The sequence below is a fragment of the Emys orbicularis genome, chromosome 6 (assembly GCF_028017835.1).
Source record: "Emys orbicularis isolate rEmyOrb1 chromosome 6, rEmyOrb1.hap1, whole genome shotgun sequence".
NCBI classification, from domain to species: Eukaryota; Metazoa; Chordata; order Testudines; family Emydidae; genus Emys; species Emys orbicularis.
Genome location: NC_088688.1, coordinates 83,807,535 through 83,832,998, shown reverse-complemented (window position 1 = coordinate 83,832,998; position 25,464 = coordinate 83,807,535). Strand labels below are relative to the sequence as shown.

Sequence of the window (25,464 nt, the reverse complement as noted above, 5' to 3'; positions counted from 1 at the left end):
GTCACAGACAGGTCACAGGCTTCCATGAATTTTTGTTTATTACCCACAACCTGTCCACGACTTTTACTAAAAATAACTGTGACGAAATCTTAACCTTAACAATGATTCGGCTTTTCAGTTCTTTAATACTGTGAACCACCGTTGTGTATATACTGATAACTCATTTCAATATCATTTAAACTCTGAAAGCTGTTTGATATATAGACCTGGCTGAGAAACAATTTTTCCCGCCCATGAAAAAATTTGAATTTCGGGGGTGGGGAGGTGGACAACCAAAAAACCCTTTGTCTCGAATTTGGAGAAAAAGGTCAAAACACTGAAATTTTTGACAGGCAAGAGAACCAAAAATGGATTTTTTTGGCATGTTTTCTTGGCTGCCTGACTCCCGTTACAGGCAATTGCCCTGGGAGTTGGGCCACTTGCCTGAGTCGGGCAGCCTAGCCAGCCAAGGATCCTAGGGAGCCTGGCAGTCTGACAAATGGGCTGCTAAGGAGCCCAGGAAGGCATGTGGATGAGCTGGCAGGAAACCAGGCAGGTTTCAGTCTAAAGTTTAGTCAAAATTGACACATCCCTTCAGAAGGTTTCATTGTAGTTGAAGCTGCATTTTCCAGTGGGAAGACGTTACATCAGAAAACATACGGACCAATTCAGATGACAGCCTCCTACCAGCTGTGTTTGAACCTGGGACCTCTGGATCTAAAATCAAAAGTCTACTTTTTCTGCTAAAGGACCAGTGTGACAGCATAAAGGCAGTAGCATGCTCAAACCATTTCCTGGGATCAGCCACTGAAGGGAGACAAACCCATACTGGGCTAATGTGACTACAATGCGCAGTATAGTTTTAAAAGCAGCACTACTGAATGCAGGCACTTCATATATTGTTTTTAGATTTCCTGTTTGGCCAGTATCCTGGCTGAATGTGAATAGTACACATTTTTCTTGCACTATATTCCATGGTCTCCTAGATAACTTTTGATTTTCCTTATCTTACCAATGAAGATAATGGGGAGAGAACATGGATCATCTTCATAACCTGATATTATGTAAAATAAATAAGAATTGCATGTGAATTCCAAACACTTAAGAACACAGAACCAGGATTTGACTTTTTGCCACAGGTCCATTAAGATGAGCACTCTGTCTGGGGCAGTAGCCAGAAAGAGATACTTCAGAGAGAGAAAATAATTGCTTGTGTGCAATGCTCTATGTATCCACTGCAGACCTTGCACCTTGAAGCATAAGATCTAATTTGCTTAACAAATATTAACATAATTAATACGATTAGACTGCTTTGTAAAATCCTGCTACGTTGCTTGAACATGACTTATAGTTAAGGTTAAGATTTTGTCACAGTTATTTTTAATAAAGTCACGGACAGGTCACAGGCAATAAACAAAAATTCAGAGAACCTCCTAACCCGTCTGTGACTTTTACTAAAAATTAAGGGGAGGTTTGATGGGGGGGGGAGACAACTGAAGCTCGAGCCCCGCTGTGTGGGAGGGGGTCCAGCAACCACCACCATGGCTGAGAGCTCTGGGGTTCCCTCTCCACCCGCAGAAGCAGACAGCTCCGGGGCACTCCTGCCATCCACGGTGGCTCATAGCTCCGGTGTCCCCATCCCAAGGCTGAAGTGGAAAATGTCACAGAGGTCTCAGAAAGTCACAGAATCCATGACCTCCATGACATAATTTTATCCTTACGTATAGTAGTGTGGAAGTAGAGTAGTAAACACCACAAGCTAATTCAATGTTTTGCTTTTTATTTATGCTTATCTTAACCTGCTATTAATTTCAGATATCCCCCCCCCCCCCCGCACCCAAATCTTTGTATTAGGATATAGGATAAAAGAGTGAATAGTCAGTTTTCACTATATCTACCTGAGGTACCAGAGAGATGTAAATACAACTATCAAAGGGGTAGCCGTGTTAGTCTGGATCTGTAAAAGCAGCAAAGAATCCTGTGTCACCTTCTAGACTAACAGACATATAGGAGCATGAGCTTTCGTGGGTGAATACGTGGGTCATGCATCCGAAGTGGGGGTATTCACCCACGAAAGCTCATGCTCCTATACGTCTGTTAGTCTATAAGGTGCCACAGGACTCTTTGCTGTAAATACAACTGTTATGTACAAGAGTCCTGTCTCTGACTTCAGCCCTGCAATGCACAAAAGTGCATGCATTCAGAGCCCTTGACTCACTGAGGGCAGGTATACACTAGTGCTTAATTTGATCTAACTTACTTCGCTCAGAGGTGTGAAAAAGACACCTCTCTGAGCAAGGCAAGTAACAACAACCTAAGTGCTGTCCACACCGGCGTTATGTCGGTGGCAGACACCCGCCCGCTGACATAGCTTCCACCTCTTGCGAGGTGGAGTAATTATGCTGACAGGAAAGCACTCTCCTCTTGCCATAGAGCGTCTTCACCAGAAGCGCCACAGCAGCCAGCTGCATCGGTGCAGCTGTGCCGATGTAGCGCTTCTAGTGTAGACCTGCCCATAGTATGCATGTTATGCAGAACACAGGATTCTGCTGCTCCGTAGGAAATAGCTCCACATGTTGGAACTTCCTTCCTCTCCCCCCCTTCCCCTCCCAAAGGAAAATGATAAAACAAACTTCAGAAAATTGCATTTTATAAAATTTACACTAAAAGTACATGAGGGTTTTCAAGGGAAGGCCTCAAAAGCTGGGATACAGATTTAGCCCTATTTCCTTTTGGAAAGCTTGTAGAAAATATGATTTTTTTTCCAAAATACAGGTGCTCGCTACTAGTTGAGAATAACCTTTGATATTTCTCTTGTCATTTCAGAATCAGGGAAAGGGACAACAATGGATCCTATGCTCTCTGTGTGTTCAGTGAAGGGAAAGTACTGCATTATCGTATTGACAGAGACAAGACAGGAAAGCTCTCTATACCAGATGGAAAAAAGTTTGACACCCTCTGGCAGGTCTGTTAAATTAATCAGTTGGACAACTCTCTTTATGTTTTTATAGCACCAAATAAGGCAGTTTCTGTTTTACTTTACCATGCATCTGCAATCTCTAGCTAATTGGCCACATAATTCTAACTTAATTTTTAGTGATTTTCATCCTTTGGGGGAAAAGAGGGAAGTATCTTTTATTATAGAAAGCTATGTAAGTGGTACAGTTTTTTATAGTGTTTTTTTTAAATATGTTGGCTTAATTTAAAAATTCTCTAGTTATTATTTAAAGAATTGTACATTTCCTTTAATGAAAAGGCATTTTCATTTGTAAAAGCAAGATTAAATAATAGCTCTGTGGCATTTCTGTAATGTCCCTTGTGACAAGCAAAAGACAGAACTCTGGTGTGGTAACCACAAAGGGAATAGTTTAGGATGCTAGGCACACACCGTCCTCTTTAGCTCTGTGACTCTCTAGCTGGCAAACTGAGAAATACAGCCTGCCCAGCATTACCAACACTGTCTAAATCCTGACCCAGATTAAGTAATCATGGAATGGATTGCTGATTATACTGTAGTCTGTAATAAAGATGAGGCACTGCAAGGAATAAATGTGGGTAAATTGAAAACACTAAAGGAAATGTAGCAGATTTCTGCTGCCGCCTATTGTTTAAAATTATATTAACACAAATTGTTATAACTGTATGTGTATAATGTAAGTCTATAGTTTATATAATAATTGTTAGCCTTTCCCTTAACTATGCATGTCCTTCCTGCTTAATGCAAAGCTGAAAAAATGGTGATTTACTAGTGTTCTCCAATGTTGATGAGGAGAGCTATATGGGCAAAGGAAATTCTTCCACCACAGACAGATACCGGTGGGAGGCAGGATTTGCCTGTGATCCTAGAGCTGTGTAAAATAAATAAGTGTGTGTGTGTGTGTGTGTGTGTGTGTGTGTGTGCGCACACACACACACTCTCTTCCCACTCTTCCCCCCCCCCCCCCATGAATATCTGCCATAGATGCTGTGCACACACAGGCACAATTTAGAAAGATAGGATTGAGAGCAAGTACAATGACTCAGTGTGGTCTCTGAACACAGCTGCAAATCCTGCCTGCATCCCCTACCCCACCCCACAATAGACAGTAGAATGACTGTGATTCCACAGTCTGTGTACAGGTAAAGTCATCCAAAAATGCAAAGGCCAGTTCTAATAACAATACATGTCTTATTATTAACATCACAGTAGTGTCTACAGGCCCAGCCAAGGCACTGTACAGGCATACAGTGAGAGGCAGTGCCTGCCCTGAAGCGTGTGGGCATGACAGAGACAGAGTAGGACGGGAAGCAGAGGCACAGAAAGGTGAAATGACTTGTCAAGAACACACAGCCGGTATTATTGCCCAATATTACCTTCTGACATTCTCTCTCTTCTTTTTTGTCCTGGTAGTTAGTTGAACATTATTCATACAAACCAGATGGGCTGCAAAGGGTCCTCACAATTCCATGTGCACGACTTGGCTCAGAAAATGGTAAGTTATTCAGATGACTGTAAAACTCTAATGTTCCTGCTAAAGATAAGAAGAGGTGTGTGCATTTTCTTCGTCAGAGGAATAGGAACATGCAGACTATTATAAAGAATTGCTCTGGGTAGTGTGAGAAGGTGGGGGGGGGATTCTGTATTATATAGCGCCATATTCTTGCCTCCAATGATTGCTAATCTTGATGGCAATTAGTCCCTTGCTATCCTCAAATATTTTAATTCTTCTTGGGATGGTTTCTCTTTTTCAGGCAGTGAAGTATTGTCTGCAAGCTTTTCAAGGCCAATAGGCCTGGCAAGTATTCTATCTAGTCCAGAAAGCAGAAAGAAATTCTGGTCCAGGTTCTAAGGCTGGTTTATATAACAACAAGGGATGAAAGTCTCAACAGGTCATAAAAATGGCTTTTTCTTCACTTGAAAATTAGTTCTCATAAGAATACAATATTGTAGCAATGTGATAACTAACATGGTGTTGAACGTGACTTATCAATCAGTGTAGCCGGTGATTGTTGTGTTTAATATCTTGTCAATTGGTCATGAATAAAACCTACTGGAACCATAGTATGTAAAATCAGTAGTTTGATAAGAGGCCATCCACCTGTTTTTTTCCCGCTGCTATATTCCCCACTCTTGGTAAGAATGGCAGCAATCTGTATGCTTACAAAGTAATTCTTATGTTTGATTCCCTTATAGCTAACATTATTTTTGACACCCGTCCACCTCCACTTCCCGGAACCCATCCTAAGGTAAGAGTAAGCAGTAGCAGCAATGCTTATGTTTAAGAAAAGCAAGTGAGATCCTTAGTATTTCTTAGCATTTTAGGAACTTTAATGAATGCATGCCACTACAGTAGTGAATTAATTTTCTTATGATTGCTGTATATAGACCTTGGAGTCGGCAACCTTTGGCATGTGGCTCGCCAGGGTAAGCACCCTGGTGGGCTGGGCCAGTTTATTTATCTGCTGACGCTGCAGGTTCAGCCCATCTAGTGCCCGCTATTCCACAAAAAACATTCACAGTCAATAGACTCATCTGAATGGAATTCTTCCCAAATACATGCATCAATGACTACCCTAAACATGACTCTACAGTCAGAGATCTCATCCTTTGCTTCTTAGACTTGGCTATTGCCTGAGCTAGACTGATTAGGGGTAGAGTGGGAAAAACTTTTCAGCTGAAACTATTTTCAGCCAAAATAGGCAGATTTGGATCCACCAAAAACACTTAATGAATTTGTGTCCATTTTGCAATTGTTTCTGTGAAAAAACAAATCAAAACAAAAAAACGGAAGAAAAATCTGTTTTGTCAGATGTTTTGTTTTGACATTTTCAAAATTAAATACTTTGGGGAAAAAATAAAAAGGAAAAAACTCATTTGATCCAAAATGAAGTTTCATTTTAGATCAAACAAAATGTTTAGTTTGACCCAAAATGATTTTTTTAACTTTTTGACTTGCTGAAAACTTCCAAAAAATTGTTTTCACGTCAACCTGAAAAAATATTTTTATTGCCAGTGAACCAAAAAAAATCTATTATTCAAATATTTCTGATTAAGAGGCTCCAGCTTTGGAAAAGGCACCCAGAAATAAAGTTGTGTGGAATATAAGGAGATAGATAACCAGTGCAGGAAGAAAAGATGGAATAGCCATTGCTGTGTTCACAAGACAAGCCTCTAGTAGTCCCAATATTTCTTAGCTCATGAGAGTGAAGATCACAATTTATAGATTCATAGATTCTAGGACTGGAAGGGACCTCGAGAGGTCATCGAGTCCAGTCCCCTGCCCGCATGGCAGGATCAAATACTGTCTAGACCATCCCTGATAGACATTTATCTAACCTACTCTTAAATATCTCCAGAGATGGAGATTCCACAACCTCCCTAGGCAATTTATTCCAGTGTTTAACCACCCTGACAGTTAGGAACTTTTTCCTAGTGTCCAACCTAGACCTCCCTTGCTGCAGTTTAAGCCCATTGCTTCTTGTTCTATCCTCAGAGGCTAAGGTGAACAAGTTTTCTCCCTCCTCCTTATGACACCCTTTTAGATACCTGAAAACTGCTATCATGTCCCCTCTCAGTCTTCTCTTTTCCAAACTAAACAAACCCAATTCTTTCAGCCTTCCTTCATAGGTCATGTTCTCAAGACCTTTAATCATTCTTGTTGCTCTTCTCTGGACCCTTTCCAATTTCTCCACATCTTTCTTGAAATGCGGTGCCCAGAACTGGACACAGTACTCCAGCTGAGGCCTAACCAGAGCAGAGTAGAGCGGAAGAATGACTTCTCGTGTCTTGCTCACAACACACCTGTTAATACATCCCAGAATCATGTTTGCTTTTTTTGCAACAGCATCACACTGTTGACTCATATTTAGCTTGTGGTCCACTATAACCCCTAGATCCCTTTCTGCCGTACTCCTTCCTAGACAGTCTCTTCCCATTCTGTATGTGTGAAACTGATTTTTTCTTCCTAAGTGGAGCACTTTGCATTTGTCTTTGTTAAACTTAATCCTGTTTAACTCAGACCATTTCTCCAATTTGTCCAGATCATTTTGAATTATGACCCTGTCCTCCAAAGCAGTTGCAATCCCTCCCAGTTTGGTATCATCCGCAAACTTAATAAGCGTACTTTCTATGCCAATATCTAAGTCGTTAATGAAGATATTGAACAGAGCCGGTCCCAAAACAGACCCCTGCGGAACCCCACTCGTTATGCCTTTCCAGCAGGATTGGGAACCTTCTTATGTTTCAGAGAAGCTACTTGTGTTTATAGTTCACCCTCTGGAGCATCAATGACTAACAGAGCAGTAGGGTCTCCTGTAACGTTATCACTAGGCCACCAGACAAGATGTCAAAATCCAGTCCCCTCTTCTGCCACACTGAGGTCTCCTTTGCAGTGAAACCAGAGCAGAAAGGGGAGACAGGGTGTTGGAAGGCTGTACAAGAGGTGCATATACCACACAGAGCACGAAGCCCTGCTCATCATCCCCATATATAGCAGTACTCCACCGAAGAGTTGGGCAGGGTAGAGACATTTCCTTCCCATCATGTAAAGGGACCCCAAGTAAACTTCTTCAGCCACTGGCTCTACCACCTTGGGGATGATTCCTTCACCCTGAGCATCTTCCCAAAACCTTGATCAAGGATTTAGGCCAGGAGATGAGTTTAGGATTTGAGCCTGAGATCAGTCACTAACAATACAGAGAAGCAACAAGTCTAGAGCATCCAGATTTCAGCAACGGTCATCTGTCCAAGTATTGTTATATTTATATAGTAGTTACCATGCACTAGGCATGTAAGTTCTAGGTCCAAACCTAATTAGTTTTTAAATTTTTATGAGTGCCAGCTTATTTAGACTGGTACTGCCATCCTCCTTCAACTTCTACAAAATATTCATCTTAGGATGCATTTTTATGTCTGCAGTACTATCATGTGAGTTAGTTATTATTAGCTCTAAAGCCTTACAAACTGCTGCACAGGCATTGGGTCAAAAGTTAAGGAATGACTGTTACAGGAAAAGTGTGATGAACAGTGCTCACCCTACACAAAAACTCTAAACGCTTTAGAAGATAAATTCATTTGTTGCAGGATAACTAGAAAGTTCCCAAAGGTTTTTGATCCCATATGGAAAGAGAACATTGTCAGATTAAGGAAAATAACTGATTCAATATGCAATTTTTAAAATCTTGGAACTTTGGTATTTCAATCCTAAAATTTGTCTCACACCATACAGCACCCATTCCTGAAATAGGAATATGTACATGTAGGCCGAGTTTGATGTTTTAAAACAAAACTGCTTTTTTAGTTGTTTGAAAGCAAATGATTCTTTTAAAAAGAAAGCTTTGGGGAAAATACAGCTGACAGACTCTTTTTAAATAATAAGATAACTCAAAATAATGTCCAAATTAATTATTTGAAAAGTTCTAAACCTTCAACGTCAAAAGTAAGTTCTGAGACTGTTTTACGTGACTGAAAAGAGGAGTCAAAGTGCCATATCAACTGTAAGTTCGTAATTGTTAGGACAACACAGTACTATTTCAAAAATTTAAATGTGTGCTCTTTGTCCCTGTTTATTTCTTAGAGAGAGCCATTTAGGGCTAATCAACTCATATAACATACTTGCCGAACAACATATTTGCTTTTGTTTTCAATTTAATTTATATAGGCACGACTGCATCTGTGGAAATCAAAATCTATTGGTTTTTTATGTTTTGTTTTGTTTTTCAAAATACTGTTTTGAGTTCAATTCAGCTTATGTAGTTTTTTTTTAAAAATAACCATCTTATGTTAATTCTAAAACCAAGTGTGCTTCAAATTGATAGCTGTATTAACCTTAATACATTATAGGTGGAGTATTATCTGCTTCACATTGGTAAATCCTGTTTATTTAGGGAATAAGAATTTCACAATAGTAGTGAAAGAGGTTTACTGTGTGAATGACTGGGAGAAGAGCCTTGTTGTCTTTGATTTATAACTGTAGTCAAATTTGCCTTTTGTATTTCTGCAAAGTATGGTGTATTTTCCAACTTTGGAAATTCTATACAATACTAAGGACTAAATTTTGCTCTACACGCATGGAACCTCACTAAAATCAGTGGGATTGCAAGAGTGTAACTGGAAGCAGAATTTATCCCAACGATGCTAGTCAACATGTAACAGTTGTGTTTCTCTCCTTTATGTTGGGATATAATGATTTCTAAAGGAGAGACTTGGAAGGGGAGGGAGTGATATGGTTTAGGGAAGATCTGTTGGAGATTTCACATGTTACTTTTGCATACTTTTTGATTCAGCGTAATAATTTAAAAGTATACTTAGAGGCAGAGTAGAGAAAATACCAGGAATGTTTTGGAAGGTTGTTCTTGTAAAAGTACATCTGTTTATAAATTACCGTTAGATATTTTCCTGACACATTTACTGTTCCTCTTTGACATTATGGTTTCTAGACTTGGTCAACAGGTGGAATTATCTCAAGACTCAAATCGTACACCTTTCCAAAGCCTGGCAGCAAAAAGGTGCATAATATAGTCTTTGTAGGTTTTTGAATGAGTGAAAAGACTTACCCACACTTGGCTAACCTCACTTCTTTTCTGGCTTGCTGATACTAAGCATGTGTCTGGCTACTAACAATTTGTTCGTGTAGATTTGATAATCTTTTTGCTTCTAATCCTTGTTTTATCTAATCACAAATCATATGCACAAATGTGGTCTTGGTTAATTGAATTAAACCAATGCCTGATCCTTAGCAACGGTAAAAGATTTTTTTTGTATTTTTAGATAACTTAATTCCTCACATCCAGAAATGTTAGCACTGTTTTCAGTATGCCTGAGATACAATACAAGGGAGATACTTTAAAAAATAATAAATTATACCAGTACAAAATTATATTTCTAATGTAAATAATTACTAGCCATCAGAAAATTGGCTTGCTTTATGTATTAGTGAGTACATTTAGGGTCAAATATTCAAACAACCACTAAAATGCTTCTACAGAACTTATGTGCACAGATCATGTTGTTATGTCTTGGGGTTGGTCATGCATTGTGCAAGTGCAGTGTTGCAAGAATAAGCACAATAAGTAGGTAGGGGGTGCCGGAGAACTCAATCCTGCATTAAAGAGAATACTCCTACATGGCCAATAAATTATCGCTGCACACTGATAGGTATAGAGGCAAAGCCTCAAGCACATACCTAATAGCTTCATTGCATATTGAGAATAACACTTATGTCCTTTCTTTCACCCACACGTCACCCTTTTTTAACCCTATGTTCTTGAGAGTAAAGAAGCAGACACAAAAGATTGTTTGAGATTTACTCCTGGTCAGTGTGGAGAACTATGCTTAGTGCTTACCTTATTTGTCATGCTGGAGCACGAACAACCTTTGCTCTCTGCTGGGCACCATGTGAAGACTTGCAGAAGAAGGCCTTGTTGTAAATGCCCCATTTGCATGCACATGTGCTTGTTTGTGTGCACAATACTTATGGACACAGATTTTAAAGCCCATCTGAAAATTTGCCCATGATGTTGTATATGAGGAGTGTAGGTGTGTTTGTTTGGTTTTCTTATTACGCTGTTGTTGGTTAATAAGTTCCTTGGGGTCTGAATTCTTGCCAGGTATAGATGGGAAAAAAGCCATCTTGGTCACTGCTGCTATCTAGTCATCTAGTATTAGATGGGCATCAAAGCAGACCCCAGATTATGCACCCACATCACAAAAAACGCCTCTGTAAGAGAAGTTATAATGTTTCACAAATCTTCCAGTTACTTCCCCAAACTTAACATCCCATAAATCTTCTCCAGATTGAGCCTCAGCAAGCTCACCCTCCCCTAGACTCCAATCTCTGGTAGACACAGACAAGTGTTTGCCTATATGCACTGGATCAGAGGGACCTAGAGGTGGATTGTTAGCATGCTGGCAACACCATTTATCCTCAATATTTGCCACCCACCTGTCATCCACCTCCCCAATAGACTCACATGCACACTGGATCATAGTGGATGTAGAATGGAACTCTGTGGAGAGCACCATCAGGAAATAACAGTAGTTGCTGGACATCACCAGGTCTATAAACACTCAGCAACAAAAGACTGTAGCCAACCAACAGCATCCTTATCTGTTCCTTCTTCAGCAAGTCAATTCACCTCCTAATCAGTGGTATTGCAGGTGGATTACGCTACCATCATTGACTCCTGACCTTCATTCATTTTTAGGTGAATATGAACCATCCTAACCAATGCATTAATAGTGTTTTCATAAGACAAAGTATTGTATTATCTTATATTTCATAGAAAAGTCTGTGTCCAGGAATTTAAGAAGGAGATTTTCAAAGGCAGAAATGGGAGTTAGATGCACCAAACTCCTGTTGGCTTTCAGTGGAAGTTGGACATATAACTCTCATTTCTGCCTTTGAAAATTTCTCCTTGAAAAATTTCCTTCAACATGCAGTCCCTTAAAAGGCTAACGACATTCTTATTTTGCCACATTTATTCTTTCAGAACTAAACTTCTAGCACCAATGGCTAATACACAACAGTTCAGGATTTCTTCTCACTCCTTCAGAAACAAATGTGTGTGTGGTTATCAGGCGGGATCTCGCCAGTTTACAGATTGACAGCCCAGAATCAAACTACCTTGTGAGATTTGAGCTGAAAATGTGGACTGTTTCAGGGAAACTACAACTCTGTTCACTGTGGCAATATAATACACGTTAAATGCTTTTGGGGAGCATAGAAATTACAGATAGAGAAAACCTCTCCTCTAAACTACCTGCCTTTCAATGCTATTATATATTTACTAGTGTTTTCTCTAGTCTACTGTTAAAAGTTCTAAGTGATAGTGCTTCCACTACTTTCCTTGGAAGACTGTTCCCCCAGTGGGATACATCTATTGTGAGAAAGCTTTTCCTTCTGGCTAAATTTCCCTTTCTCAGTTTCATGCCATAACTCCTGGTGATCCCAGTAAGAACCAGCATTTGATGGAAGATTATGGAATCCTAGTGGTATGATCAGGAGCAGCACCAGGGTTTTTGGCGCCCTAGGCGGGGGTCCTTCCGCGCTCCCGGTCGTCGTCGGCAATTCTGCGGCGGGGGGGTCCTTCCGCACTCCCGGTCTTCGGGGCACTTTGGCGGTGGGTCCCGGAGCGAGTGAAGGACCTGCCGCAGAATTGCCGCCGAAAACCCGGAGCGCGGAAGGACCCCCCCGCCGCCGAATTGCCGCCAATGGCGGCAAAATACCGCCCCCCCAAATCCTGGCACCCTAGGCGACTGCCTAGGTCGCCTAAATGGAAGCGCCGGCCCTGGGTATGATCATACATTGATCTAAGACTCCAGAAGCTGACACATGGCAGCTACAACCATATTAATTACTGTAGTCCAGTCTCTCTCATGCACTTTGTGACAGTGGAAGGTAAATATTGTGGAAAAAATGGGGTAGAATTAAATAATAAGACTTCTGTTGTCTTCAAAAGGTGCAGGTCATAGGCCCAAATGTGCAAAGTGAGTGGATCTCAAGTGAGTGCTAGTAAAGGCAGCCTTGTCTTGTGACACATATGGATTGCAGAATCGCATTTTGAGAGGCTGCTGTGCAGCAAAATAATGTCTGGTGGCTGCAGTATAGCATCATACCAAATAGTCTGTACTTTTGTGTGGATGTTGTGAAGACAATTGCAGTCCTGGAGAGCAGTTTTTGTTATTACGCACATATTTGTAAGGAAAGCCTGATATTTTTAGGAAATGGGAGGTAGCTTTTGAAACCTGATTTGATAGCCATTTAACGTTACGTGTCTGAGTACTCAACAATAATGCAGGTTTTAAGATAATGCAAAATTATAACCCATGCTCAAAAATTAACATACTGAGCTGGAGGTCAAAGTTTATTTTGACTTCATTAATTAGGAAGATTATTATTTCTCCTTAATTACAGCCAGAAGTTTCTAGAATGTGCATTTTAAAAAGCTCAAAAATAGATCATGTTGATTTTATATCTTAATGTCAAACCAAAATGTTTCCTGGTAGCTTCTTCAGTGACTCAAAATAAACAGCTCAAACATTCCTTTAGAGTCAAGTTTAGACAAAGGAAGTCCAAGTCACCTGCCAAAAAAGAAAATTTAAATCAACTAGTGCCATCTAGTGGGGGCTAAAATGTCTTAGACGTGTCAGGTGTTTGCTTAGCTAGTAAGGTCTGAGTGCTAACCTACTGGATTTTTGGTTATGAATATTAGTAAATGAAAGAGGCAGAATACTTCCATATATAAATTTGGATCAGGTATAAATCAGAATATCTTACTAATTATCAAAATGCAAAAAGAATTACTTTTTGATCTTTCATAACTTTACCTCTTTATGATTTAGGCTCCAGATTTGTATTACTATCAAGTATGTATTTGGCTCATAGTTTCAATCAGCAAATTCCAGTCCACTAGAAATTCTGAGTTTATTATTTTTTAAGCCCTTTCCCCATTTATATCACATTTCTCCTGAGCTTCTGTTTGAGAAAAAAAATTGTGCATAAAATCTTTGCTCATCTAAAAAGCAAAGAGGTCTGCTGAATTTAGCAGCAGCAATAACTCCCTTTTATGCAAGCACAGTAATTGTACAAGCTCTAGAGAACATTCAGCCAATCATGAAAAGAAATAAAATGAGAATGTCATGCTGCATTGGTTATCTGGGAGCTACAGCTATGGCAAAAGGGCTTTACTTAATCTGGTTTCCTGCGTAGGCTTTTAAAGTAAGCATCAGGGAACATTTCAAGGCATTGGGTTCACAACTTCCCATGCTTAGCACAATCGTACAAATCCAAGTACTTTTGGTGTAGTACTGGGCACCCTCAACTCCCACTGAACAACTTCCAACTGTAAGTTGTGGGCATGTGGCAATGGCAACCTCGCCCAAGGTAGTCTGCAACCCATGGTCCCCAGACAATTTGGCCGGACCCACACATCTTTGGGTAAATGTTTTATTTGCTGTGCTAAGTAACAATTCCTAGTGTAAGCAGGATGAAAGGGAGCTATTTTTTACAATGCCACTGTTTCTCTGAAATTGAAGAGCCCACCTCTGCTATGCATTTCAGAACTCCTCGCTTCCAACTTTGCTGCAAATGCTGCACTGCCAAAAGAAGAAACATCCTTTACAAGCAGCCTCTCAACTTTTCTGGGCATTCGCCCCCTTTTTTCCATCCTTCACTTCCATGCCTCTTTTGACTGGATCATTTATAGCCCGTTGTAACTGACAGTAAAAGGAATACTAGAAGAAATTAGGACTGACCTTCTATGCTCTGACACTCTGTCCCTAAATCAACCAAACAGCCTCTCTCCAATCTCTTTCACTTCACCATTCCCCCAGATCTCCCATTTCTCATCTGTAGCCTCATCATTTTTTTTTTTTAACCTTCCTTTCAATCTCTTTTCTTCCCCCTTGGTCACATCATTTCATTTCTTCCTCCTGGCTTCCCCATCTTTCTTCTTCCTAGCCTTCCAGCCCCTGTCTCCCTTCCTCTTCTCCCCTAAAAATGGGGGATACTGCTTTCCCTCATGGCTAGTCTCCTCCCCTAGCTCATGCTCCCATGGATGGGCTCCTAGAGCACAATCTTTTAGGTGAACAGTTGAAATGAGAGACCAGTAAATCATATTCTATTTACTTTTTAATTTTGTCCCTCTTTTCTCTTTGTGGAATGTCTAATATTAACTCTCTCCTTTTGCTTTGCTGAATTTGTTGTCAGGATGCTTTTAGTAAAACTCTATGACCTAGATAAAAATGTGACCCCATAAAGTGAAGTGACATATGCCAAGGAAACATAGGCCTTAATTCCTGGGTCTGGAAGGGCTCACTCGCCCTAGGACCCAAAGTTAAGGTTGGAGAAGAGGGACAAATGTGGTTTTATACTATCTTTCTGGCTTCACGATTCTGGAGCTGGCCAAGGGCCAGTTTGGCCCCTGCAATATGTCAGAGCAGCCTCAGGAATGCTCTAATTTATGCTTGTTTGCATATGGTCCTAAGGGGACACTCCAGCCACCTGGACAAACCAGAGTGTGAAATGTTCTGGGCATTTCCGATGTAGCCTACCATGCTCCAGCACCACGGGGGGGAGGGAGGGCTATAGACCCACTATGCCAGTACAGTGGCACAAATGGACCATGGTAGACCTGAGGAGATCAAGCTAGCCCATTATTTGGCGCTTGCTCTAAAATTTTATGTAGTAAAACCTTTTCTGTATACCCGATTGGGCAAAATTATTTCTTTAGGTTTTGGCTGGAAATACCTCCTGAACGATGGCTTCTTTTCTTAGGAAATGCTATGACTGAGAGGTATAAAAGATAGCGTACCAAATAATTGATCAGAAATACTAAGGAGTTCAGAAGTTCTGTTTATCCTAACTTGAAAACTATGGCTGTTTTGTTTGTGCCATCAAAAATAAAAGTTGCAGATATAAAGAAAGCTTTTAAAAACAGTAATAGAATCCAATATGTACAAAACAAGCCATCTACTGTCTTTCAAGTACAATATGTTTGTTATATATTGGATCCTTGCAAACATTTCTTGGTGTCTGAGTATTTATAGCTGAATAACTCACTTCTAAGAATGTGAATTCCATTGGTTGGCTTATACCATTCAAAGCCATCTTTCATATTATTGCTACAACATCAGCTATGATCTTTTCAGAGAACAGAAGAAATCTAGGGCTCAGCTGCAAAGTAACTGGTTGTGGCTCCCGGATCCTGAAGCTGGTTCTATAACAGTCCCAGAATAGATTTAGAGGAGTCTGGGGATTTATCTAATCTAGATTGGCTGCCTATGGTCCCAAAGGGCCATCTACCAACCAGGGATCACTGGAACACCCTTCACACCAGCCATATTCTCTCCCTGCCCTAGCACTCCCCTACAGCAAAGTTTGCAGTGGGGGTAGCGTAACTGGCTCTACATGCTGGAGAGGTAGGGTGAGTTTCTGGCCCCTTTATGCAACGAGACAAGCACAAAGGGGACTGGGTAGGGCACAGAATCTGGCCCATAATCTTTGATTGTCTAAGAGTATTAAAGTCATCTCTATCTACCTTTGTTTTCCTCAAAATAGTGGAATTGGAGCCATTTCTACAATATGTGCATTGACAATAGATATATATATATTGTGCTCAGAATTTCTGTATGGCCTGGGTTTGGAGAGACTAAATTAGGGGGTAAAAAAATTAAAGAAAAATACTGAGGACTTCCAGTGTTACACTGAAATAGGATTTGAAAACTGCATGTAAATTAAAATGACCACAGGATAAGATTTGTGCATAAACCATTAAAGTTAATTCTCTCAGAATCAATGCTCTGAAATATTTGCAGTATCTTGTTCTGCTTTAGCAGCATATGTTTTATTTGGCCTGCATATTTACTCAAGCAATAACCTGAAGAATGAGATATGTTTGGTTTGACCCCTTTCTTACTCTCTAATTCTCCACCTACGTCTTTCTAGCATTCATTATGCCATAATCCCCTGAAAAAAAAAAAACTTTCAAAGGCACCATTTCTTAAGCAAACTGAAAAATTCTATTTGTGTGCTGCAGTTCCATCCATCCATGCCTCATGATGATTCAGCATCTTTTAATCCTTATGTGCTGCAGAGGACGAGAGCTCTAATGGGAGCTGAACAAGGTAGGCAGAGATATGTTGTGTCAATACCAAAACCTTTCCCTTTCCCTGCCAATAATAATCGCTACCAAGCCCAGACATACAGAGAAGGATCCTTCCTTCTTCTCTCCCTTTCCCATGGCTCCTTGACACAGAGTTTGAGGTTGTATGGAACCCCACTACATTCTCAGCTCTCTTCCCGTGAGCAGCACCACATTGACACAGCATCCTGGTCAGAGGAGTTGGTACAATATGAATAACAATATGTGGGTGATTTAGGGTTTGCCTGTTTTCCCCCTTTGGGCAGTAATAGCATAAGGCTCAGTGCTGGCATAATGCCCTTTACATATGGATAAGAGCTCAGACAGATAATTCAGTGTTTGTTCAGTAACAATGTTGCTGTCAACTTTTAAAATTTGTGAACATTTCAACAAATGTAGACATTTCAAACCATTTAAAAATGATTACTACTTATGGGCTAGATTCTACCACATGCATCTTCAGGCATGTTAGACAGATGGAGAGGGGCCCTGCAGCATCTGGAAGCTGCAGGGAAGTTTCCCCAGCAGTGCTCCTGCACATGTCTGCTGTACCACTCTTGAAAAAGAGTGCAGAATACACACACATACACACACCCCTAAATTTTGAGACCTCAGGTTGTAGAGGTACAAGTGGTCGCCTAATTTGGTTTCCAGAATCTTCATCACCAGTCATGATGTTAGAGAAGGAAAGAACCCAATTTGGATTTTCGGGTGCCAGGTTGATCGGGGCTGGCAGGTAGTAAAAAATCATGTTCCTTTTAAACAGAGAAAATTAGATCTGGAAATCATTCTGACAATAAACACAGAAGTGCATGATGCCAGTTTTACCAGAGTCACTTTTCAGAAAAGCATTGTGCTTTTAAGTTGATGACTGTGGATATTTATGCGGAATGGAAAGGGTAAGGGCATACAAATAAGATGTCACCATATAAATGAACTTTTCCCCAAGATTACACAATCTATCAGAATATGAGCACATGCTAACATTTACAATGACACACACAGCAGAGAACTTCCACAAACATTGTCTCGGAAAGCCTTCACTTAATTGTAACATTCTATTTATTTTTCAAGTATACAAGGCTGAAAAAAAAATTGCACATCAGTGTACCAACAAGGACAATGCAGGTAGTGATGACAAATGCTACACTTTCCGCTGCTGGTGGTAGTAGAAAGGAAAATAAGTTGATAAAAAGATGAGGTAGATTACCATTCTTACCCCCAATGCGAGTAGCGCCATGTGTGTATGAAGCTTTCAGTAGCTGGACTTTTTTTAAGCAAATACTCATACAGCTAAACCAAAGGTATGAGTGACCATTCTGATCACCTACACTGTGAATACAGTAGGTGTGAAAGCACGAACTACCATAAGTAACGGACATACTTCCTGTAATTTGATAACTTGTTCATTGGTTGAAATGCAGGAGATCAGAGGGATGCCTTGCCCATGGACACAGAAGTCTATGAAAGTCCATATGCAGATCCAGAGGAGATAAAACCCAAAAATGTCTCACTAGACAGAAAAATGCTGTCTCTGGATGAAGAAGAACTTGGCTCTGGTAACTTTGGTACTGTAAAGAAAGGGCTCTATATGATGAAAAAGTAAGTTTTTACTACCATTTCATTTAGTGTGACCCAATGTTTTACATACAGTAACTGAGGGTGAAATTCACACACACTTCTCCCTCTGTGTCCAAATATATAAGCTTCATGTACTCCCTAGCCATTATTTTAGCCCATACGGTGGAAATGTGCCCACTACATCTATGTAGTGAAATCTGATCTCTCCCATGAAATCTGGCTATGGGGGTGGGGGGGTGCGGTCATGGTATTGCCACCTTACTTCTGTGCTTCTTTCAGAGCTGGGCAGCTGGAGAGTGGCAGCTGTTGGCCGGGCACCCAACTTTGAAGGCAGTGCCACTGTCATTAGCAGCATAGAAGTGAGGTTGGCATGCTATGGGGGGGAGGGGTCATTGCTTTTTGTGGGGGGCCAGGACCGGCCTTATGGGTGGGCGATGTGGGTGACCTTCCAGGGTGCCATGGTCAAGTGAGTGACATGGTCACTCCACACACACACACACACACACACACACACAGCGCAAGGTCCCTTTAACCCCCATGTCCTGGGCTCAGAGCCAGGGAGGGGCAGGGCTGGGGGCACCCCAGCTGGGAGCTCCCACCTTGTGCCAGGCTCCAGCAGTTAGTCCTAGCTGGGCTGGGTAGGGACAGTACTTCCTCTGCCCCTGCACAGGCTGCTCCTGGGGCTGGGTCAGACCCAACTCCAGGAAGCTCCATGGCTGCTGGCTGGGAGCCCAGCTCTGAAGGCAGTGCTGCCACCAGCACCAGCAGCGCAGAAACGAGCGTGGCAATACCGCGTCCCCCCCCACAGTAGCCTTGCAACTGCCCCCCACAACCCTCTTTCGGGTCGGGACCAGTGTTTCCTCTAATTTTTCCCGCCCATGTGAAGAATTAATTTTGTTATGTGCACCAATATGGAGGTGATGTGACACATCCCCTTCATATTGGTGCACAGAACAAAATTCATGTGGTGGGGGTGGGGCCGAGGGGTTTGGAGTGTGGGAGGGGGTGCAGGGGTGTGATGGCTCTGGCTGAGGGTGCGGGCTCTGGGGTGGGGCTGGGGATGAAGGGTTTGTGGTGCAGGAGGGTGCTCCGGGGCTATGGTAGAGAGAGAGGACTCTTTCTCCCCCCCCCCCTCTCTCTCCCTGCAGCAGCACCTGGGCTGGGGTGGGAGGGGAAGGAGCCTCTCCCTGCTGCAGCAGCTCCAGGGTTGGAACCGCAGGATAGGCGCCTCTCCCCCGGCAGGCCAGGTCGGAGCTGGGTTCATGCCGGGGAGGGGTGCCGCAGCAGTCCAAGTTGGGGCTGGGTTCAGGCTGGGAGAGGGGCACCACGGCAGATTGGGGGCTAGGCTAGGTTGGGGCCAGGGGAGGGGCGCCCCTCCCCCGGCCCCAGCAGGTCCCCGGGCGGGTTCCCTGAGCGCCTGCATGGCGCAAAGAAGGCTGCTGCGCAACTGCGCAGATTACAGGGAATTTAGGTCGGGACCCCAAAGGTTACAACATTGTGAAATTTCAGATTTAAATATCTGGAACTGTGAAATTTACAATTTTAAAAATCCTATATTCGTCAAATTTATCAAAATGGACAATGAATTTGTTGGGCCCAAATTATGACCATTCACCACTGTTCTCCAGACAATGACTTTCCCATTCAATTGCACGTGCTCTAAGTTACAGCAGCCTTCTCTGACTGCCCTATCTGCCACCGTGCTGACTAGAGTCTCTGGAGTGCTACATACTCCTGCCTTGCCCTCAACACATCAGTCCTACTCACCCACAACACCATATCAACATGCTCCTTTACCAGGGCTTATGAAGTGGTCCTTGGAAGGCAGCCTTATAGCTATTTTCCATTTGCCTGCACCAGGGAAATACTCCCCCAGCCAGACACATGGCTTTCAGGGCCCCTTCATGCTGCTTCAGGCCTTTTAAAGGGGCCAAAGTGGGAATGAGGATCTTGGGGTTGTTTACAAGACCCTTCTCTTGGATGTGTGTGCATTTTTCCTATGATTCCTTCAATTCTATCTTTCATTCAGCTGTCTTCACCCATTGTAAGAGATACTCTTGTTACACTTTTTTGCCTTTCAGTGCCAAAAAAAATTCAAAAGTCCCAATTGTATCACCACTTCTAATCTCCGCTACAAACCTAGAAGTGTCAAAGTTGGTGCACAGTAACACTTGAGAAATTTGTGTGTATGTGCAAGTTAGAATTTTTGTTACAAGTAATCCCATAACTGGACTTTCTTTTATAGGGGTGCCAAGCCAGTAGCTGTAAAAATTCTTAAGAATGAGAATAATGATCCAGCCGTAAAGGATGAATTACTGAGAGAAGCCAATGTAATGCAGCAACTGGATAACCCATACATTGTCAGAATGATAGGCATATGTGAAGCTGAGTCCTGGATGTTAGTAATGGAGATGGCGGAACTTGGACCATTAAATAAATTTTTGCAGAAAAACCGGTATGTTGGCTTTGAGTATGTTTTATATGGTTTTGTCAAAAAAGGAAATGAGATTGGTATGTTCTTTTAAAAAAAAAAAATACTAATGAAAAGGGTTCCTTTCTTAAATCTACAGTTGGAAGGCTATTGTAAGACTCCTAGGTATCAAACATTTTCTGATGAAACTGCCACATTTTTGAATAAATTAAACATTTCCAAATGCCCCACTATCAATGGCCTGTTGATCTGAGCATACAACTCTTATTTTTGTTCAGGAGCAACTTCTGTCATCAGTTCTAATTAAAGTTTAGTAAAACATAAATGAACATGATGACCCATACGATGCGTGGAAGGTCATTTAATGAATTTGTACAGTAGCTCCATTAAAAGTCATGAAAATGAACTACTGACCTCTTACAGACCCAATTATGACTTTCAGACATGTCAAGGAAAAGAATATAACAGAGCTGGTGCATCAGGTTTCCATGGGGATGAAATACTTGGAAGAAAACAATTTTGTGCACAGGGATTTGGCTGCAAGAAATGTGTTGCTAGTTACCCAACATTATGCCAAAATTAGTGACTTTGGACTTTCCAAAGCTCTTGCTTCTGATGAGAATTATTACAAGGTAAGATTAGTACAAGGTATATGACTTTGATAGTGATGTGATTTTTTTTTTTTTTTTAATGGAATGATTTTCAGCTGAAGTAGTTATTCTGAAAGTTGAAATACAGAACATATTTTATTATTTTGTTGCCTGTTAGTCGGTAATTAAAACAAAGGAATGGCCTTACTGAAATGGATGGAGCTGGTGGGGGGGAAAAAAAATTCCATGGAATTTTTTTACTATTTTTCACAAAAAAGGGGGGACTGGGGAATTTTCAGCCAAAAAGTTGTTTTTGGCCTAAAGGCAAAAACTTGTCAGATTTTGTTTTTTGATTACAAGTCAAAGTTTTCCACGGAAAGCAGACGCTTTCCTTGTTTCTTTTGTTTAGTCAAAAGCCCAATTTACTGTTGAAAAACAGTTTCAACTAAAAATGTTTGACCAGCCCTAGAAATGGACTCTACTACAGAATAGTGTCAATCCATGTTCATATATTTTGCACCCAAACTCTTTCAACATCATCAACCAAAACTAAACCTAACACTGTTCATATTATTGAAATATGATGATTCATTTTGGGAGGGGGTTGAATGAAAACAGTTTGGTCAAATGATGGCTAAATAAATCCTTCTCTAGAGGAACTGTTCAGTTCAGTTTTAAGTGAATTATACTGCCTGCATCCAAAGGAAAGGAAACGACTGCCAAGTTTCATAAAAATATAACAGTCCTTGGGAGTCAAGGGAGACCTTTGGGCCCATGATGTCTTCTTTTAATTCCAGGGCTGCCCAGAGGATTCAGGGGGCCTGGGGCAAAGCAATTTTGGGGGCCCCTTCCATTAAAAAAAAGTTGCAATACTATAGAATACTATATTCTCATGGGGGCCCCCGTGGGGCCCAGGGCCTGGGGCAAATTGCCCCACTTGCCCCTCCCTCCCCCCCGGGCAGCCCTGTTTAATTCCCTTATCTTATATTCTGATTTTTGCTCCCCCTGTTCCCAACACAAGAAGGTTTTATCTTTTTTAAGCTGGAGCTGGTCTGTTGTATTTCCTGAAGAGCAGATTATCTAGGGCTAAAATGAGATCCAACACCCCTGTGGAAGCATTTTCGGATGAACTTATGATACCAGCTTCTCCCCATGCTTTTCACTGCTCTGTCTTCCTTGTCAAAACATCTCCAGGGCTAGGTGAATAGCCAGATATGCATGTGAGGCCTTGCAATTCAAATCATTCCTTGCCCCTGCCCTCTCCTCCTCTTCTTCCTACTCGATTGATTTATCATCATAGGTAAGTTAGAGGCCAACATGCATGAAGGCAGGTGTTTCTCACACATGAGCAGTAGCATTAAGAAAAGTGTGAGGATGCTCATTATGATTGGTGTTGGGGAGCCACAAACAGTAGAAATATGTTTTTAATTACAATTAAAATGTTTGGGATCAGGATGAGCTCTTTAAAAGCACAGTTTGTCTCAAGTGAAGAGGGGATCTTAACTGAGGGCATGTCTACACTACATCGGCATAATTACTCCACCTCTGCGAGAGGCCGCCATAGCAAGGTGTGGACAGCACTTTAAGCCGATGTAACTTATGTCGCTCAAGGGGATGTCGTTTTCACACCCCTAAGTGACATAAGTTACATCGACTTATGCAGTAGTGTAGACCAGCCCTGAGAGTCGATGACAAAGGTGCATTCCTCTTTCCCACTGAAAAGCAGAGTGGAGTTTCACAGTGACATTGCCTTGTGATAACTTGGTATTGCCACAGAATAGAGTTAAGAAACAATCAGAGTGCAACTCAGTATCATATTGCAATACTATCAGTCCCTATGCTGTTTTGAGGCAAAAGGGAATCTCTGCTTGAGACCAAGTTCTGCCTTGAAGCAAGTATGAGCCTCAGGTTAATTGGGTATGTCTCAGGTTGTGCGAATGAGACTTGATATGAAAACCTTTATTTTTAAAAGAGTGACAAAAGGATTGAATGTTAAATAAAAGAACAGCATGCAGTAGATGCCATTAAAAACATGACCAAAAATCATTTGCAGGTAAATTTACCTTTACTGTGGTATTCATGGTATTCCTATGCTAGAACATAGTGTGGAATACTGTGAATAGCACAATAACAACTCCACAGATGCTACTACAAAATGTCTCTTTTATAGCAAATATGCCATCTATTGTGTGTGTGTGTGTGTGTGTGTGTGTGTGTGTGTGTAAGCAGTTTGATGGCATTGGTTTACATTTCTTCAGTTAACATGGCGTATTTGAATTTTGATGAGAACTATAATTGTTTCCACTGCCTGCTTTTTCTTTTGTGACTCATTTTTAGGCACAAAGTCATGGGAAATGGCCAGTCAAGTGGTATGCTCCAGAATGTATGAACTTCTACAAATTTTCTAGCAAGAGTGATGTTTGGAGCTTTGGGGTTCTAATGTGGGAAGCTTTTTCCTATGGGCAAAAGCCATATAAGGTGAGTATTTTTTTTTCAATTATGTTTTTGTTAAAGTTAGTGAAAAGTAATGACCTCACCCATGTATATGTGCCCGTGCATGCGCACACACATATCTGATAGATCCATTCTTCTGCAATAAGTGATTCTCCCATGCCAGGGCAATCCCCAGCTACCCATTTGTGGAAGCTTGATGAAGCACATGAGCTATAGTGTGGCTCAGATGTTTGCTGCGTCTACACCTCTCATATTTTAAGCACAGATGATGTACTCTATCTGCAACTGAGGCGTTATCATTCTGTTTTAGGGAATGAAAGGAAGTGAGGTTGCCCAGATGATTGAAAGAGGAGAGCGAATGGAATCTCCTGAGGCTTGTCCAACTGAGGTCTATGACTTGATGAAACTGTGTTGGACATACAAGTAAGTATAATGTGACATTTTACCTCCTGTTGATATTTCTTAGGCAGATAAGCTAATATGTAGAAAGAAAACAAAAGACATTTGAAAACATATACTTTCAGCTGATGTTTTAATTAGAAACAATAAGCTGTAATCTTCAGGCAGTCCATCATGCTTTCAAATAACCACAAGTTGCTGTGGAACTATATGCACTTACCGTCTACCTATCAAACAAAAAATGTATCTGATTTCAAATGTGGTATTTTCCACACTGCTTAAACAAGAATAAGGCCTAAAAATGTTTTGGCCAAAAAATAGGGTTTCATCAAAATCAAAATTGTTCAAAGGCAAATGTCACTTTTGATGATATTTTTAACAGATTTTTTTTTATTCCATTTCAATTTTTGAAAACAAGAAAATTTCCAACTATCAGATATTTTCCCACCTCCCCCCCCCCCCACCTGAATGCAATAGAATGACTGATGTCTAGATTTTTTTTCTATATTTTATTTCCCCACTCTATCTTTTCAAAACACCCTCAACTTTGGAAAAGTTATTAAGAGGCAAAAGGAAAAAAAAAACTAACTTTTTTAAGATTGAAGTTTTGAAAAGTTACAGAATGGCTGAGTTAGTTTCATTTTCCACTCTATAGTTTTTCCAAAGTTGAAGAAATTTGGAAAATTTAAAGCACAAAGCTCACCCTAGCCTGGACATTCCTTTTATTGCACTGTGTGATAAATATTCAAAAATTTGACATTTGAAATATTTTCATTTTGGAAAAAAGTTTTTTAAAAAGTTCTTCATTTAGAACTCTGTGAAATGGGAACAACATGCAAAATATTTCAAAATTTTGATGTTTTGTCTACCTCCTATAAAATAAATATTGGACTGTGTGTGGACTACAATGGCCATGCAGTCTTTTGGTATCTTCAAATTCAAACTCAAATTATTTAAATTTATGCTTTTAACGCTTCAAAATCAGCCATGGTGAGAAGGCGGGTTCCTAAACAACTACTACAAAGTCAGTGTTCCCACAAGACAATACAAAAATAATATTGTATGCATCACAGGTACATTTCAAAAAGATACATTCTTCTACAAATGAAAGCAATGGGCCAAACTCTGCTTTCAGTTACATTGGCATAAACTGGGAGAAGTTCCTTTTAATTTACATCAGTAAATAACTGAAAGCAGAATTTGGTGGATGGTATGTCATGGCGGGAACACAGTCCTCGTGAGCACAGTGCTTCTAGAAATAACAACAAACATAATGCGCTTCACAGAAATATAGATTCTTTCTTATAATAAGCCTGACTTTCTTCCCTGTTTAATTCAATGAATGCCATAAACAGTTGTTGATCACATCAGAATCACTTCTGTCAGGATTAATTGCAAAGTCTTAAACAC

The 25,464-nt window shown here is 40.9% G+C and overlaps 1 protein-coding gene across 2 annotated transcripts in view; it reads left to right on the top strand.

Annotated features, from left to right (window-relative positions):
• The window catches only part of SYK (spleen associated tyrosine kinase), a 37,419-nt gene that overhangs the window by 11,225 nt on the left and 730 nt on the right, over window positions 1–25,464 (top strand). The window contains exons 3-12 of one of the 2 annotated variants that reach the window (XM_065406535.1): window positions 2,806–2,944; window positions 4,370–4,451; window positions 5,153–5,205; window positions 9,397–9,465; window positions 16,495–16,582; window positions 18,024–18,201; window positions 20,426–20,635; window positions 21,054–21,243; window positions 23,539–23,679; window positions 23,966–24,078. In XM_065406535.1, the coding sequence (XP_065262607.1) occupies window positions 2,806–2,944; window positions 4,370–4,451; window positions 5,153–5,205; window positions 9,397–9,465; window positions 16,495–16,582; window positions 18,024–18,201; window positions 20,426–20,635; window positions 21,054–21,243; window positions 23,539–23,679; window positions 23,966–24,078 (1,263 nt within the window). Of the gene's footprint in view, window positions 1–2,805; window positions 2,945–4,369; window positions 4,452–5,152; window positions 5,212–9,396; window positions 9,466–16,494; window positions 16,583–18,023; window positions 18,202–20,425; window positions 20,636–21,053; window positions 21,244–23,538; window positions 23,680–23,965; window positions 24,079–25,464 lie in introns of both variants that reach the window. The other variant, XM_065406537.1, reaches the window with a different exon arrangement.